Below are 19,291 nucleotides of genomic sequence, written 5' to 3' on the forward strand. Positions count from 1 at the left end.
TCCAACCACTAAACAAACAGAATGGAATTGAAATTTAATTTCTCCTAAGATGAATGCTGTGCAATTTTAGATAGCTATATTATGTAAAAAGATATTGCATTAAATACTTTTCAGACAAACAGCAAGATACCCCAGGCATAAGGAGAGGGTGTAAAAATGAAACTGAACTTATACAGTAATTGAATTATTTTCTTCAGGAGTGAGATGTAGCTTCAATTAACTCCACATGGTTAAACAGGTCAATAGAAACTGAGGGGAAAAAGAGAATATGCTATACTTACAAGAAAATAGGAAGTAAAGAACACTGGGAAGAATACAGGGAGATGCTAAAACAGATAAAGAACGGGTATTAGAAATGCAAAGTAAAACTCTGAAGTTCTCATAGTTACAGATGCTCAACACAAACTATTTTTCTAGTGATAAAGAGAAAAAGAGAGAGGAGAATTAGAACAAAACCAAAAGTGAGATGTAGTGTAAGCTACAAAGTCAATTAAAATACTAGTGGTGAAAGCAGCATGCCATAAGAAACCAGAGAAATAATTATGATGGGTATGAATATATTGTACATACAACAAATGACAGACTAAAAGGATTAACCATGACAAGACTGCTGACTGACAGTAAAAAAGGAGAAACGGACAAATGTGATAGTCTATATGGGAAATACATCACACTAAGTGAAATACCTCCGAGACTTGCTTGCTTAAAGACTAGCAAATTTGGAAGGTACCTTGGGTAATAAAATTTGTAGTGAGGTAGTTTCAGGTATAGGTGGAAGAAACACTGTTTTAAAAAGGCAGCCGTAAACCTCTTCAGTTTATTTCTGTTTATAAACAAGACTGCTCTCAAGGCTATGTTTCAAAAGTGTCCTTCCAGTTAAAACCTACTGGAGATCCAAAGCAATACTCAGGAGAGCCATACTGGGTATTACCGAGAAATTTCATCTTTTTACAAGTGGTCACTCATTACTTGGAATATATTTTACCAATATTTTGCAGTTTCATACCATTACAAAATATGAATCAGAAGCTTCCTGTCATATATACTTACATGTAAATTTCAGGATTTAAAAATAACCTCATCACAGCAGCAACCCTATTTTGCTCAGCATCGAAACTGTAGACATAGAATTACTCTTAGTTCTGTCAAGTTGGAAATCTGTTTAAAAATTTTCTATCCAAAATTATTTTACTTCCTAAAAATCCTAAAATGTACTGATGCTCAAAAGTGGAAATTTGTAGCAACAAAGATTTCCGAGTTATTGTATAAGGATGGTCTGTGGACATTCTCTGTCACTGGCAGTTTGATATACAGAGTTATAAGAAACTCTGCATCTCCATTTGATCTCAGAATACGTCGCCATATCACTAATGTGCTGCCCTAGGATTAGCAGTTAACTGGAACAAAAGTTATTGCTTATTCCATTCTGTTCTTATCTATACATCAACATATTGGTGTTTTGCAATCATAAACACCTTGGCTTTTTTTTAGTTACAATAGTTGATGACTTTTCCACTCCAGCTACATCACAAAAGATACCACACCATCAGATATTTCCCCCTACAGCTCAGTCAAACTGCTGTCAATCTCAAAGAAGTGTATTTTTCAAGCTGTTCTTTTGAATCACCACAATTAAGAAAAATGTTGCAGAGAGATCATCCTTTTCATTGATTTTTAAACAAAATTATACACTTACCGAAATTTCTAAAAGAATTAATGAGGGTTTTGTATTTCAAAGAGGGATTACTCCCTTCCTGACTCCACCTCTCACTCCACAAAACCAGGTAAGAGACTACAAGCAAAAAGCAGCGCAATCACATCCAGGCTCATATCAGATCAACACCACAAATAGAGTAACCAAGTTCATTCCTGCTACAAGGAGGAAGTCTGCTGCATGTATGTCCTTGTGCTTGACTGCTCTTGCCAGCAGACTGGCATTCTGTTTAGTTGGAAAATTCAGGAAGATCACTCCTTCCATAAGCCTCAGCACGCTCCTGTGACCTGGGCAAGCAGCACATACTGAATTACTTTGAGGTACTTAAGTATCAATCTAGTTTACATAACATCAAAACTAAGATTTGTTTCCTTTCACTCCCCTGTTTCTTGCTTGTATAGTCTGCCAGAAACTCAGAGCAGGTATTTCTGCCTAACTCAGACACAAGGCAGCTGGGTTCCTTAATACCATCCTGCCATCCACTGATGCATCTGCTGGACCATTCCAGAGTTCAACCAAATTCCAGTTTAAAATTATCAACTGTGGTTTTACCTCCCTTGTTTTTTCCTTTCCCAGTCTCGAGTAAGACAAATGGGATCCTAAACCAAGTTTACAAAAAACATTAAATATAGTTCAACTATCACTACTGAGTATCTGGGCAAAAGTATTAGTGCTTTCCTACTCCAGGCTCATTATTTGGACAGAAATATCAACTTCTGACTAAGTGTCAAGAAATGAGTAATAAACTGACATAAACAAATGAAGGCATGCCAGAATCCCCACAAAAACGGACAAAACTAATGTAACAGCAGGAACAAGCCAAACATTTTTGTGGGGTGCATTGGGTTAATTTTCAGCCTGATCAGTTCCCATGTGCTGCTGCTGACCAGGAACTCATCGGGGAGAGGCAGGGGAAAGAGGACAGGATTTACAGAGTAACATGAAAAGCACCATGTCTAAAGAGAACAGCAACACATTCTTCTCCAGTTTAATGACTAGCAAATAACAATTAGCGTTTTAAAATCCGCTTCCTGCTGTGAATCTATCTTCTAATATTTCAGTTCCGTGGCTACAAAATACACTATGATTGGGAACTACTTCTGCAAACATAATGGGACTTGTACTTTAGACCATATCTGTGGATTAGTTTATTTTTTACTGTAGAAAACAGCCTGTAATGTAAACTCCTTAAACTCTCCCAAAAAATCATGAGGAAAACTGTTGCAGTTATCTGCAAGATAAATACAGTGCCATATCATTGCTGCCATCAATTTGTAGTTTATCAATGCTTAGCTAGAGAAAAAAAAGGAACAAGAAAATTTGTTCCAGGAAAGAAAATGCGAACAGGATGTCCCACTGAGACATGAGCTACAGTGGGAGGTGGGAGGTAAAGCCACGCATCCGCTGAGGCTGCCACAGTCTGCAGTGGGATGAAGCACAAACAGGGACAGTCAGAGAAGTGTGACTATTCATCACCTCCTCTTCACAAGCAGGGACTTCCCTGCCTGCTAGGTCCAGGCAGCAAGAGTTTTGACTACAATAAATGCTAGAGTAGACTACAAGGGAGAGGAAAAGGGACTAAAGTTCAAGCTGAGGCTTCACAAATCTGTCTAACAAAAGCTCCAGTAAGCCCCCAGAAAATGTTGTTAGAGAGTGCCCTGACATCTCTGAGAATTATATTAGTGCAATATGTACTCAAAAAGCCGATTTGGGATTATGTAGTCGCCAACTTTGTCAGTCTTCTGAAGGACACAGAAAACAGTGAAAAGGATACAAACGCTAAAGCTATTAGGAAAGGTTTTTGTAATGGCTATGGTAAATAGTAGATTTCACTGTAAAACACATTCCTTTCACATGCCATAACACACTGCCCATGCAGATGTGGTACTTAAAGACATGGCATAATGGTGGACTTGGCAGTGCTGGGTTGAGATGAACTTAAAGACCCTTTCCAACCTAAATGATTCTATGATTACCAGCCCATGAAACAGTTTTGCTTCCAGAGAAAGACTCACACTATTCCACTTTGGGTGTTCTCTCCCAATTGCTTCTCCACAAGACAAGTCTTTCACTGTGCATACCAGCCGAGAAGCAAAGCCTTTCCCTTCCTTTTAGGATGGTTAAGGTTTAAAATTCGAAATTTCCCCTTCTTTTTCATCTAGCTTATATATGTTCCCTGTAACATCTGAAAACCCACTATGATGACCATGAAGTAGAAAGTAATCAAATGCAGAAGTGGACAAATGGATTTTGGCTCAGAGGATAAACTGGAAACACAACAAACCTAAACAGGTGGTTCTTTTGTTTTAAGATTTACTCCTTCTATGTAACAGTTCTCAAACTGTTCTGAAGTAAAAATACTGCTTCAAAACAAGGTCAGATGTATACTTAATAAATTGTAGTAATTTGTAAAGAGGATTCTATTCTTCCCTGTTCAAAGCTTTACTTCTGCTGCAATTTCTATTGTTAAAAGGAATGTTGCCCATATCCATTCAGGAATAATATAATTTTAGCATTTACTACTGGAGTTAATATAGTAGTTTTAATTCTTTTGGTGTATGAACATGAATCCATAGTCTGCATGTTACTTGTAGCAAAAATAAATAAGAAACAATAAAATTTGCAGACACTAATACAGCAGTTATATCAATGGATTCTCCTTGAGGAATGTTAAAATTGAAGCAGAACATACCCAGCACTATATGCTACATTTAAAATTGATCATAACTTTAGTCCCACACATGCTTAGCTGAAAGACAGAAATTATTTAATTGAAAATATGTTTTCTTTATGTGGTAAAGGGAAGTCAGTGGCTTGAATTCAGGCCTGCGCTGTTTCTAGATCACCCTTTGAAAAGGTCTATCAGTGATTTCACTCTATTTTGGTAACTTAAAAAACTACATTTCAGTGGTCACAAATCAACTGGAAACAACAACTTATAACAATTATTTCCTTCCAAAAACACCTCCTCTCCTACTAGGATGCCATTACAAAAGCCAAAGCATTTGTCCCACACATGCTCTCTAGTGAGCTAGCACTGATGGCCCTGTACAGCCATACTACACAACAAAGCAAAAAATCAGGACTCATAAGCAAAGAAAGTGAAGCACAGCCCGTTTAAAATAATGTACATCCACTGCTGCGTGTTGTAATCCATCCTATTATATGCCCAAGAGCTGCCTTACAATGTTCTGATACAACCAAACACTACAACAAGTAAACTCAAGCCAGATACTGAAAGCAAAATTCTCCCCATTTTGTAGTTCTCACAGACAAAAAAATGTTCTACAGCAAACCAAGCATCTCCAGAGACATGCACATTATTTTCAATGAAAAATTTGCTCATAAAACTGTTTTCCACTACATCCTTGACCAGCTAGAGTTATCAACACTCCTGATGTCCTGAGGGCATCTACAAAAGCAGATGGCATTCTGACTCTATCACAGTGCCTAAAACACCTTCTGTTCCACCACATGACCCTCAGAGAAAATGTACCTCCATTTTGCATTTCCTTGCTTTTATTCCTGCACACCGACACAACAGTTACTAGCTGGCACATTCTTTAACCCCAGAGCTACAGGTGTTTCTCAGTGATCCTGATGGATTCCTCTGCATGTGAAAACACTTTGACTGAATCAACAACAGCATCAGCAGAGCAGTCTGGGGGGAAGGGGGATGGATTAGATGACAAAGGTCTTTTCCAACCCTATTTCCTAGTATTCTGTGATGCATATGTGACGACACTTTGGCCTTTTTTCCCCCCTGACCTAAAGGCAGTTGCCTTTCAACAAGCTGGAATACCAAGACAAGGTACCTGGATCTAAGGTATCAGGTGCAGATTAGCAAACTGTGGAAAGTGACAATCGGATTCTCAGCTAACTGCTGCATTCAGTCCTGGTGGGGAGAGCTCTGCCTGTGTCCTTGAATCAACTCTGGAGGGAAAGAATCCTCTTCTGTGGAGAGGCCTGAATATTTGGCTGGGAAGCCACAACCCCAGCTCCAATATATGTATCTGTCCCTCTGCCATAAAGCGTAGGGTCTCACACTATGTAAGATCTTTGTAATAATGTTTCTATGGATGGCAGTCTCCACTCTGAAATGGTAATTTCTGCAATGATCTCAGTGATGTAAAAATTACTCTTGTTTTACACATTATTTGTAAAATACTTCCAAATCAGAAGACTGGACTCTGTGACTGGGTACAAGAAACGATAGCCTTCTAACTGTTCCAAAATAATGATGAGAAAGATAGGCTGGGGTAAGAGGAAGCTTCCAGATGATTAGATTAAAAATGACAATTCCATTTTTCTTCAAGGGTGAGGAACAAGAACAGCCATTCATCAGGGCAAACTGCTAATCTCCTTAGTTTCAGCACAACCAAAATACTATCTAAATTGAATATGGGTGCTATTATTGGATAAACTTAGTGCAATACCTTTTGGACTGCCCAAGGGAGTTTATGGCTGACTCTAGGAATCATTCTCTGAGGTGACCTTCTGCAGTGCTTGGTGTTAAACTAGAATTTGGCAGGGTTACAGATAGAGAAGTAAAGCCAGTCTGATTGGCATTTAAGTGCGAACCATAATAAAATCACTTTTCCCCTGACATGGGGGAGTCTGGACTATCTGATAAAACAATAGCAAGAGTGGACATAAACAGTTCAAGAGTGCCATGCTTCCCTGACTTACTGCATTCATCGAGGTGGGATGACAACAGTTAATTTTTGAGGGTATTTCTTCTCCTTTTTTGGACTTAGAGTGGTTCTGCAACTGCCTGTTTTGTCCAGCATTGCCCAGTGTTACTAGCCACTCATGAATGCTGGAAGTTAACTGATATACAAAGCATATGGGAGAGGGAAGGGGGAAACCAGGTTTTCCGTGAAGTCTCAGCCAAAGCAGAGCCAGTTCTCTCTTGAGAGGCCTTCAGATTCCTCCTTTCTCCCCCTCCCTAAATCAAGGAATACTTTGTCAGAGAAACATCATCATGAGCCACAGGAGTGTTCAGTAGTGAACAAGAGTTGCAGGACGGTGGTCCAGGCTGGTGGTGCTTCTGTCCTTCTGCCAGTTCGCAGCTGCTGTCCCAGGCTGGCAGGCAGGAGGTGATGGGCTCCCAGCAGGACAGGCATGGAAAGGACACAGCAAGGGCACAGAGAGAGACACCCCTGTACAGCAAAGCACAGGGTTACCTTAGAGAAAGATAAAAAAGGCTGATGAAACTCGGCAAGAAAGAAGGAGGTAGAGGGGAAAGGAGTTGAAGCAGAAAGACCATTTAGCTGTCTGCCAGCAGAGGCAGCCACAGCTGGCGGCAATTTGGTGAGCAGCCCTTTCCCCACCTGGTCTGCCCAGAGCAAGCCTCAGCTGCTCCAGGCCCAGCCATCCCATAGCAAAAGGAGCTGGTTACAAAACTCAGTCACTTCAAAGCCAAACAAAAAACACCCACAAAACAAACAAACAAACATACATCTTTTAAGGATGTCTATTTCTTTGCTGAGGAGATCTGTTCACTAAAAAGGAGACTGCTTCCTCTGCTGTTAGCATCATGTTAGTAGGAAACATCTGCAGGCATCGTTACATTCATTTCCAAGCCAGACTGTGTTCAGTGTAGGCGATCTTCAGGCAACGTAAAGGATAAAAAACGAAGAGAGCTTTGCTGAGTGTGCACACAGCCAAACATTTTTAGAAAGACTTAAAGGTGGCCAAGTCTGAACGGATTATAGCATGATAGCAAAAGCACATCTCTGACACACAGGCCAAAGCTCTGTTAAATTGCAAATCATCGCACAAAGGCTTGTGTGAGGAGCAGATTATCAGCTGCACCACTTTTGACAGCAAAGATATTCAGAAAGCAAACTGCAGAGCAACAGATGACATTCTCAGGATATGGGAATTCCTGACATCCCACACATTTCTACCATATAATTTCCTCTGATGCAATCCCAATACTCACTGCAGAACTTTCTGCTATTGACATTTTCCTTTCCTTTTCCTTTCCTTTATTCTCTAGCAATTTAAGTTTGGATAATAGCTAAAGAGCTTGAGGTTTTTGCCCCTCCTCTTTTCAAAAGACTAAAATCTCAAGCCAATAAAGTTTCAGCACTTTCACGAAGTTTAAATACTGCAAGTAAGATGGCTAAAAACAATCCAGCCCCAACAAATGTGACATATAGCAATGACTCCCTGTTACACTTTCAATGGAAAACTAACCATCAGACATTGCACTGGAAGTTAGCCTGTGTGAACATACACACACACACACACAGAGAGTTCTTTGTAAACCTTTCTTTTTGTTTTAAAAATTTCTTCCTGGAAAAGATATTCCTTCATCTATTATACTAAGAGATGTCAATTTGCACTGAAAAGTGTTCCTTCTCATCTGCTTACCAAAGCTGCATTTATGATTCAAAAGAATCAATTATTGTTAAATTCAGTTTCTGTAGAGGTTTTTTTTCCCAGTGTAATTGATTCTTTTACTATGTGGATTTTAGTATTAAAGTTCATTAAAGTAATTTAACATTGTCTCATCTAATTTACATCTATAACCTATATTTGAAAAATAGTTGTTGTTATCTCTTAGTAAAGACTAATTTCTTGGTTAATTTAACAATATGACCACTTAAAGATGTATCTTCTTTCACAAAATATGACAAGGTATATATTCATAAGTATTACCATAAAACAGCAAAACTGGCATATAATCAAATGTAAACAATCAGAAGCACGCAGACATTTTTCAGCATATATACATTCATCCCAAACTTGATATATTTTGAAAATTTGTCATTCAAATTGAATATTCACATCCCTATTGAAAGTTCAAAGCGCCGAAGTTTCATAAATAAATAAAACATTTAAGAGTAGTCCATGAACACATACAAGATATTTAGAGCAAAAAAAGGTCAGTGCAACTTGAAACACACTTGCCAGACCATAACCTCATGAGAGGGTAAGAATAGCAATACTATGGCAGCACAAAGATTAGGAAAGTCCTAACCACTACAGCAGTGGAGGATAGAATATTACTTCTACTGTGCTGGTAGCAACTGCAATAAAATGAATGTAACAATCCTGGGTATTTCAGACAAACCCATCTGGTAAAACGAAGTGTTTGTCTATGGAATTCCTTTGGTCTGTAACAATGTACAATGTTTTGAGAGAAAGATACACAGACAAAGAAAATAAATACCCTCTAAACTTTAAAATACTTGTGTTTTAGCTGTTTATCTGTTTCACAATTTAAAATGTCTAACAATAGTTGCAAGAGAAAAAAAACAAATATAAACCAACCACAAATACTGACATCCTACAGAAATCTAAATATTTTAAAGATGGAACCAAGACAAAACAAAGAACATCCTTCTGTAGGCCTTCACGATAAAACTGACTGGAAGAAAAAGGGGGCTGTGGAACAGCAGGCATCAGATGAAGCATAATGTCTTCTGCTCAGGAAACTTAGGCATATCTGAGGGAATAACCTTTCAAAGTAGGAAATGTTTTATAGAAATCTCCACTCAGTGAAGCCTGTGGCACTCTTATATAGTGCTCCTTGCTGTCTTACAGATTTTACTGCTAAATCCTATCAAGTAATCTGGAAATCAAAGACTAACATTCTCTGCAGGTTTCATTTCTATCCCACTGACTTTTCACCTCACAGCAAGTGAAAAACTGTTACACAGTGAGGGCCAAAAACATGGACCAAACAAAAAAACCTAAGAAACCTATTAGTATCAAAACCCAAACTCACGCCATGGGGATTGTATTGAAAAGCTGAAACAGAAGGGCAGAAGAAGTGAAGGTAACACATAGAGAAATAACAAATATAAATCTGAACTTAGTTCTGAGGTATCACATAATTTTTTGTTTGGGTAGCAACAAGCATAGAACAGTGTCACAGTATTTGCCTCTACTGAAAAAGAATAAACTCACTTTAAAGGAAAAAAGGTGTTCCAAAACCCTCTTGAAACACATTCATGTCTCCAAAAGTAAAATTCAACTTTTTATTAAAAGCACAAAATAGAGCTTTGAAGAAATATCAGCTCTTTTATAGAAAGATCGAGTATGGTAAACTATCTGCACTATTATCAAGCAATTAGCTATGAGAAGTATGCAACTGTAATTATGAGAAAAATCATACATGCCAGTGACCTTAATGAAAAATCACACTGGAAATGAGCAAAAAATGTCTGTAAGAAAGAACATACCCATATGCTCCATAAAATAAGATAGGCTATCTGATACTGAAAGAGTACTATGTCCTTGGCATTTGCTTATTTTAAGCCAAAACCCGAAATCTCAGGAATGCTACAATTAATTACCCATTACTGCAGGTTACCGGAAGAAGTTTATAAAATTGTTAACTTTACACTCTGTAAGGTAAAGATGGCTCTACCTCCCAGCCAGAGCCATCTATTTTATTTATATTATGTACTCAAACAAGGCCCAGAAAAGTAATTTCAGAAGTGTAATGGGAAAGCACTGATGAGATGCTCTCAAAAAATAGTGGGCAGAATCTCTTTTTTTCCTTTTTGAAACACTCTTAGTTTTGTAGGCCACAAATTATTCATTTGCTATCGAGCCTTTCTCCCACCAGACTGAATTTTTCAATAATCACCTGAGAAAAATCATGAGAAGATTAAAAGAAACAGAAGAGGCAGGAAATGCCCTTCATGTCCATGAATTGAAATGACTCTTCACAGCGTATTAACTGTCTTCAAAAAACTTAGGGATTTAGATCAGCCTGATATTTTTGTAGCACTTACAACCAACATAAGAACTTCCTTAATGACTTCATGCTGATCTTAGATCCCTGGCATGACCAGACAGCAGAATAGCTGAGAAGTAGGGATTTCTATATACGTAAAAGACACAGTCTCAGGATGTCTTATTATTCTGACCTTTAATAACATGCCAAAACAAAACCAAACCAAAAAAGTCCCCACCAAATAATAAAATACCTCACCAAATTTATCAAATGATGTAGAGTTTTAAATTTACAGTAGAGATATGGAGATAATAACTCTTAGATTTACTCATGTTATTAATTCAGAGCAGCAGACTCAGGCAATGAAACTTGAGTTCTCCCTAAGATAGGCAAAAAAACCCCAAACACTTGATTCTATAGTCTGTCCAGTAAATTTTGTGGGCAAAAGCCTATTATACTAACAATAAAAACCAAACAATGTTGCTTAAAGCCTATTTCATTTAACTGAGATATAATAACGCACACACCCTTATTGTTTATTCACAGAATCATTTTGTTTGGAAGGAACCTCTGGAGATCATCAAGTCCAACCCCCCTGCTAAGGCAGGGTCACCTTGAGCAGGTGACACAGGAACACATCAAGGAGGGTTTGGAATGTCTCCAGAGAGGGAGACTCCACGACCTCCCTGGGCAGCCTGTTCCAGTGCTCTGCCACCCTCAATGTAAAGAAGTTCTTCCTCATGTTGAGGTGGAATTTCTTGTGTTTTAGTTGATGGCGACTACTGAAAAGAGTCTGGCACCATCCCGTTGACACCCACCCACCCTTGAGATATTCATATGCATTATTGAGATCTCTCAGTCTTCCCTTCTCCAGACTAAACAAGCCCAGCACCCGCAGTCTCTCCTCATAAGAGATGCTCCAGACCCCAAATCATCTTTGTGGCTCTCCACTGGTCCCCCTCCAGCAGATCCTTGTCTTTCCTGTACTGAGGAGCCCAGAAATGGACACAGCACCCTGGATGTGGCCTCACTAGGGCCGAGTAGAGGGGGATGATCAATCACCTCCCTTTACCTGATGGCCACACTCTTCCTGATGCACCCCAGGATAACACTGACCCTCCTGGCCACAAGGACACACTGCTGGCTCATGGTCAACTTGTCACCCACCAAGACTCCCACGTCCTTCTCCACAGAGCTGCTCTCTAGGTGGTCAGCCCCCAGCCTGTGCTGGTACTTGGAGTTATTCCTTCCCAGGTGCAGGACCCTGCACTTACCCTTGCTGAACCTCATTAGGTTTCTCTCTGCCCAACTGTCCAGCCTATCAAAGTCCTGAATGGCAGAACAGCCTTCAGGCGTGTCAGCCACTCCCCTCAGTTTTGTCAGGAAAGTTACTGAGGGTACATTCCATCCCTTCATCCAGGTCATTCACAAACAAGTTGGGTAAGACTGCACCCAGTACTGCTCCCTGGGGAACACGACTGACTACAGGCCTACTACTGGATTCTACCTATATTATTACCTCTAGACCACAAAAGCTCCCAATTAGCTTGGGAGCTATGTATTACTCAGTAATATGTATTACATCAGTAGTCATCCTGTTCTGTGAATTTACAAGGCAGGAGTCTCTGAAGCAGTCATTCCAAAACTGGGCATCAGTTTCTGGAATTTTATGGGGCAAGTAATATTAGACACATTGAATGTTAGACACAAGTTCATTTTCCATGTTATCTTAAATATATTTTTACTTGTATGTGTACATATCACCACAAATTGCACTATCAAATAAATATACAAATATTTCACCTTAGAAAATCCACATTTAAGAATTCTTTGATGCCACTTCCCTCTCAGGTGCACTAGAAGGAAGGTGTCCCACTGCAGCCTTCACACAGCAGTAGTTAAGATTTGCCGCTGACAAAAGCAAAAGCAAACCTGCAATTGCATGCATGTGGTTACAAGAGGCCCTAAATTAAGTATTTCTGGTCAAAGACAGTTTTCTCATTTGCACAGTGAGCCAGGATACCTTTTCTGTTACTGTCCAGTGTCAAAAGTATCGCTCTACACTCCAAACCTTCCGGACTACTACCTCTTAGGAAGTATATTGCCCTTAAGGGTATTTTGCTTGTTCTTTGAGCAAACTGTCACTTCTTACAGAACTATAAAGATCCTTGTAAACATCCTGTGATAGCCCATAAACTGCATACTGTATTTAAATTTTGAGACATGCATTTTTACTTGTCAAACTCCTGCACAAACACTTGGTCTTTACTGGCATCTTGATGAAAAGAAAATATGAAGGACAAAAACTACCATTATTTTTATTAAGCACAGAGAATTTTCCTTTAAATTTAACAATGAAGTATTCTAATCCATCTCAATAGTGACCCCGTGAAGTTGGTCCTTAAAAAGCCTGATGTCATATTTACCTTGCAAACAAGAAAAACCCAACACGGGCTAGATTTGTCAACTTTCTAGAATATGTTTAAAACCAGAGCGAGTCAAAGGTTTTCAGGAAAGTCCCAGGTAATGCTTTCCTGCTTATGGCACTAAATAGGTCCAAAAAAATCATTTTAAAGTGAAAAGCATGCATGGCACAAAGACAAGTGGGTTTTTAGAATACACATGCTGTTTCTTTAAGCCTGAGACAGGAAGCCAGAGCCCGGACAGGAAAAGTTCTTAGCAGAATTCACTTAACTGAAGCTCTGCCAGTTTATAATTAGTGACCTCATTCATTATGTTTTGTTTTTAATTTTTAAATCTTAACCAGGCATTTGTTTGACAAAAAAAAAATTCCATAAATCTGTACAGCTAGCAAACAAAATGGAACTTGAAGATGACTTTCTTGTATTATATCAAGATAGGAGTGATAAAATTAATGTGGAAAGTCATTATTTCAGTACATATTCTAGTATTATATAAATCTGTGTGATTTTCTGAGAATGTGTATTTCCCCCTACCCTCTGAATAACAGCCTTAATATAAATAAGCTAAGGCCTAGTAACAAGGCTACTAGGCCACATACTTGGAGTACAAGTGATCTATAAATGGTTTACCTTCACAGGGAAAAAGAGACTAAAATAACTATGGCACCATTTTAAAAGAAAGGATGAGGATCACTGGGAAATATGTGGAAAAAGAAAGAATTGTCACTGTGGTATGAAGAGGAACAAGCATAAAACTCAGATTAGTCAAACATAGTGCATAATTTTTGGGAAAGTCTGGAGATAAAAATGAAATAGAAAGTGCACTGATTCAGCAGTGTCAACTACTGAAACTGCAGGTCACTGTGCAATAAAAGAGTCACTGCACTACAAACACTGGGAATTGTATGTGTGGAGAAAAAAAATTGTCAAAGTAAGAAAGAAGTGAATTTGCTGCATGCTGCAAATATCTGCAAACAACATCACCTGACCAGACTGAGCAAGCAATGTATAGCAAAGACAGCCACAGATCATGGGCTGCTAATCTTTAAAACCAGAGTGATCTTTAAAATCTGCTAGGCACAACATTTAGAATTTTCAACTGATTCAGGAACAGCAGACACTTCAATTTAAACTTCATCAAAATTTACACATAAATTAAAGCAGCCCAAGGTTGTGCTTGATAGTGGGATGGACAAACCTCATGTGGGGCAGTTCAGGGGGCTGCCATCACCCAGAGGTCATGCAGAGGGAGGGGGAGAGTGGGTCACAACTTCAAAGTACATCACAAGGCTACTCCCTTCTACAGAGGAGGAAGGTAGGGCAGTGTGCACAGCCCAGTCCTGCATGGAGACAGCAAAATGCTGAGCCCTTCTGGTGCCAGTCAAAAAACCATAACCATAATCTAGGAATCTCACTGAGGGAAAAGAATAAAGGGTAAAAACAAAAAGAAAAACATTTTCTTGCTGTAGTGGAATATATGTTGGTGTAGTAGAAGCAAATAAGGTATTAAGCTGCGCTGCAAACCGTGTGAGTTGTCTTCAGCACCTTTTTAGCTTTACAAGGATAAAATTAGGAAATCTTCAGACTCTAGAAAGTCTCACAGGTGCTAACGTCACCCCTAAGTTTGAGAAACAGCAAAACAAAGTTATGAAAACTCAGAAGGTCATAGCTGCTAGATTAGACAAGCCTTGCCAAAAAGCTGTGCTGTGACAGATCAGGAGGGTCACTGGGCCACTGGTTATAGGAACTGACGGGGGACAACACTGATGCAACACCTCCCCAGTGGAAGTACTATGCTTCCCCCTGTAAATACATTTGGACCACTGCTGTCAGTTTTTCAATAAAATTTTGGCTCCTACTTTTGGCCACCCAATTTTGAACAGACACAACCTCCACCCCCAAAAAAAACACAACACAAAACTACCACCAGCACAACCACCCCGCACACCTGCAACCAACCTCTACAGGTTGCTTGAAATCAAGTAAAAAACCTAATGATGAGGGGTAAAAAGGAAAGAAAAGAGAACAGATGTTTTTGAGACTGGTGGCAAAACAAGGAATTATTCTCTAAGGGTAACAACCAATGGAAGATGAGAGAAGGAAGGTATAGGAATAACTGAAAAATACATGAAGAAATTCACACACTATCAAACTAAAATTACTTTTCAAGTCAAAGGTCTGCCTTGGGCCCAATTCTAGCCAGTACTTTTTAATCAAGACTTGGATAATAGAAGAGAAACTACACTCATGAAATGAACAGATTACATCAAATTGGAAGGACTGCAAATGTTTAGAAGTAGAGTATCAGATTTCTAAATTTTATCGCTGAATTTGGAAGACAGCTTGAAAAGAGAATTTTTATTTGTATGGAAGAAAAATAAAACATGCATTAAAAATATGGAATAACAGACTATGGAGCAGAACACAGGAAAGTTTATCAGGTTATGTAACCAATCATGAAGTCTATACCCATTAAAAATGTTAATATACAAAAGAAGGCAACACCCAATTCAGAGGCACATTGATAAGGAAACTTGCAAATGATGATACATTCTACTAATTATCTGCTGAAGCAATCCAGTTTTGAGAAATGTACCTAAAAAGAGATACGTTGGACTGTTCATGGCTGATCAACAAAGTTAAGAGATTTAAAAGGAATACATAAGAGGAAAGATTAACAGAATAGGTCTTTTTAGTCCAGAAGAAGTAAGTATGGAGATTTGACAGCTGTTCTACAGCATTTGCAAGTCAGATACTGCTTGTTGGAAGAACCACTACTGAACAGCATTGGCTGGACCTATACCTATTAGAATATACTGGGGAAAGAAAAGAAGTGGACTTTTCTAATAAAAATAGTATGAAAAGAGAGTTAGAGATGGTTTAATTCCCATTACAGATGTATTTTAGGAACAGATCATGCAACCTCTGTCAGGAAAAACAAATACTCAATTCTTAGTACAAGAACAGACTAAGATGATCAGCACCTGCTTTTGTCCAAGCTGTAGCCCTAACAAAATCCCTGAGTTTTAAAAATAAATTCTGCTTTCCACACGTATAGTTTCAGTTTCAATGCTGCTGTATTTTGAATGAAGGCCAATATTTATTGCTTCAGTGACATGTTGTTCTACACAGCTCTTAAACTTAAGATGTTTGGAATTTCTAACTGGAGAAAACGTGTTGGAGTAACAGGCTTACTATAAACAGATACCATCTTGCTAGTTTGAAGCTACTGGTAGAAACCAGCATCACTAAAGACAGAGCCAATATAGGCATTAACTCCCTAAGAGATTTAAACCTGCTCTAGAACATACACCGCAGAATTCCCACCTGGTAACAACATCTAATTGAAAAGTCCTAACAGATCCCTCAAATTCTCGAAATTTGTAACAAAGACTGGAAGGCTACATGTCCAAATAGTCAAATGATTCAAGCATGGCTAATACTTTACAAGGTCTGAATACTGTTTACAAGCTCAATTTGACCATTTGCTGAGGTAGATGGGAGATTCTCAGAACTTTTCCCTGTGAAATCAGACTTCCCATGCTGAAAGTTAACAAGTTAAAACTATTCAGATTTTGGTTCCTGCAGTTTATGTAGGATGGCATGACACATTAGAAAAAAGCACTTAACGAGAGCTGATCATGCTGTATTTAATTACCTAATGTACGGCCCTGCAGAAGCACAACCCGATTACTCCTGGAGGTGCACATTAAGTTATGTGGGGCCATGGAAAGTTGTAACCAGTGAAATGCTGACATTACGTTTAAAAAAGAATTCATGAGGTAAGTCAAGCACTGGAACAAGTGTTTACAAATGGCATGGGATTTCCATCCTTGCAAATATTTTAAACAAGCCCTGAGCAACCTTCACAAGGATATCAAAATGTATTATGAAAAGCAAAACAAAAAAACTCCAGAACTTTAGCCACAAGATTGAATCCCATATTTTTTTTAAAATAACCAAATACAACCCAATATATCTTGTTCATTGGACTAACTGCTAGATCTTGGTAATTATTCTTATCAGAGAGGTGAGTAAAGAATAGAGACATGTTTACCTGTTAAATACTGCATTTTGAAATTTGTTAGCCTCTATCTCTCTATGACCTGCTAACACATTATTTTAAATGAAGTCAAAAGGCAACTTCCTTCATTAGTTCCAAAAAGTCATACAGACTAATAGCCCAGGCCACATTTTGCAGGGTCTGAATTACGAACTTCTCATCTGAGGCAAAGGTTTGAGTCAGGTACCTTCGTTCTTATCATCCACAGGAACACAGCTGCCAATGCAAAGAATGGAAATGGCTAAAGGGTATCGTCCTTAAAAAGGCTCTGCATTAGCTTAGTTGAGATATAAAGCAATCCTTCCACTGCTGTAAGAGTTCAGAGGTTTCTAAGTTCATATATTACACATTGCCAGTATTGGAAGAGGCTGCTTAGTGACACTGATTGCATCTATGAGGGGGTATCAGATTGGTCTATTGCATCAGGGTTATGGGCAACTCAGAGATTTTTAATTAGGGGGCTTCAGAGTTATCGCTGTACCTCTACTCATTGTAATAAGGGCTTTTGCTCAGTGAAGAAATCAGCTTTGGTAACTCTCCTCACCACTTTACCAGCTATTTTTAGGAGGAAAAAAAGAAAAAATAAACCTGTTCAAAATACACCTAGGGCATACTTCATTAAGCAGCAGTGCCAGTTTCAAGATCCTGCTTTCCCCAGTTGCCTGCTGGTTTCAGCCCATGCTCAGTCCCTTTAAATAGGCTGTCACAAATTAAAGGATATGGACAGGAACAAGCAGCCAAAACCATGGAGTGATAAGCGGGACAGATAGAAGGAAAAACGACATTGAGCAAGCTAGTGTAGGGAAGCAATTCTACTTAATGTTTAACCACAGTACTTACTAGGGGGGAAAGTATACCTGGCTTGGGCTAGGTTGCCTAATAGAAATTTGTGGCTGTATTTCTCCTTCCCTTCAAGAACGCAGTACAGAATGAAAATTTCAAAGAGGCTGGATACAACAGACTGAATGAAACTGAAGAAGACATTTAAAAATTTCCTTACTTTTGCAGAACTTCACAGCCTAGACAATACCAGAAAAAAAAAATGCAGTGCGTTTGTGAGACCTTCTATCTTAAAATCTATTCGTGCTGGATGTCCCTGCAGGTACCTTTCCAGACTACAGCTCAGCCTGACACATTTAAAATTAAAAAGTCTCTCTGATGATATGCTAGTCTATAGACAATTGCAACAAAAACAAAACCCAGAAAAAGATCACAACAAAGCAAAACAATCCCAACCCTTTTCTTGTTAAAGGGGGAAACAGCAATTTAAAAAATCCTCATACATCTCTTGCATTCATCAAGCTCCTTATGCCAACCGAGCTTTCAGATGCAAGAGAAAGTCCAGTCCGGAGTGCAGAGATCTACCAAGGAATCATGTAAGCCCACCACTATTCTCTTCCTCAGCTGAGATGGAGGCTAAAGGAAGAAATTACAAATGGCAAAAGCAAGCCCTTTATCTGGATGACCTCAGCTGAAATTTTAATAACCAGCCTACACAGTTTTTCACTGTCAGCACACTCAGGCATTCAGGGAGGCATAACAATCTGCACAGGTCTTGGTGGGAAGAGCAGAGGTTGCCAGAAGGAAGTGTTTGGAGGGCACATTACCAGAGCTAGGCTATGTGTACATGACTGAAACATAAGCTGCTTTTCTGCAAGCAAGCTCTTTTAATAGGAATCCAGTTTATTTATTTATTCAGAAGCAGATGGCATCCTCTCAAGATGTTATGCAGAACATGACACACAAAACAAGTATTTTCATCTGAGCATATTTTTTCTAATCAACTCCCTGCTATTCATCATTAAATGACAAACAAAAATTTAGCCTCCGGAGTCTGATAATTCTCTAGGCTAACTGAAGCTAACTCACGATATAGCAGTAAGTGATGAAATGTAATGACTTGGAAGGCACTGGGGTGCAGACTAGATGACCTCAGTGTCTTTTGACTTAAAATGTTATATAAAAAAAGCATTCCAACTGTGGAAAAAAAAAAAATCACAAATTGCAGCCTCTGTGCTGATGAGCACATTTGATAGACAAGCCCCATGACCTATGGTTACTCAGAAGTGCCTAACACAATATTTTGTATTTATACAAAAGCGAACAAAAGGCAAGAAATCTTGTCAGAAAGTGTTAGTAATACTGCCATGCAATCACTGTATTGTAGGATTCTGTGGGACATTGCTGATAGCTTTCATACGAAGTTTTGATGTAATTCCTGCTGAATCATGACCTCTAATCTCCATTCATTGCAAAGCCTAAGCAACCACCACAAAGACTTGTAGAAGGACATCATGTTAGAGAAAATGTTATCACTTCATGCAGACAAAACACAATTTAGAAGGAAGTCAAGTACTATCAAATACTCCCCTCTCTCCTGACCCTTCCTACTC

General features: G+C 38.8%; 1 protein-coding gene across 3 annotated transcripts in view; it reads right to left on the reverse strand.

The window, feature by feature from the left end:
- CDYL (chromodomain Y like) overlaps nucleotides 1-19,291 on the reverse strand; it is a 108,877-nt gene that overhangs the window by 22,894 nt on the left and 66,692 nt on the right. For 2 of the 3 annotated variants that reach the window (XR_007204889.1, XM_048309955.1), the window contains exon 3: nucleotides 282-326. The exons of the other annotated variant lie outside the window; for it this stretch is intronic. Coding sequence is in view for 1 of the 2 variants with exons in the window: in XM_048309955.1 (XP_048165912.1) it covers nucleotides 282-326 (45 nt within the window). In the remaining variant the exon portion in view is untranslated. The remainder of the gene's footprint in view (nucleotides 1-281; nucleotides 327-19,291) is intronic. 3 annotated transcript variants of the gene reach the window in all.

Source organism: Corvus hawaiiensis, chromosome 1, assembly GCF_020740725.1.
Source record: "Corvus hawaiiensis isolate bCorHaw1 chromosome 1, bCorHaw1.pri.cur, whole genome shotgun sequence".
NCBI lineage: Eukaryota > Metazoa > Chordata > Aves > Passeriformes > Corvidae > Corvus > Corvus hawaiiensis.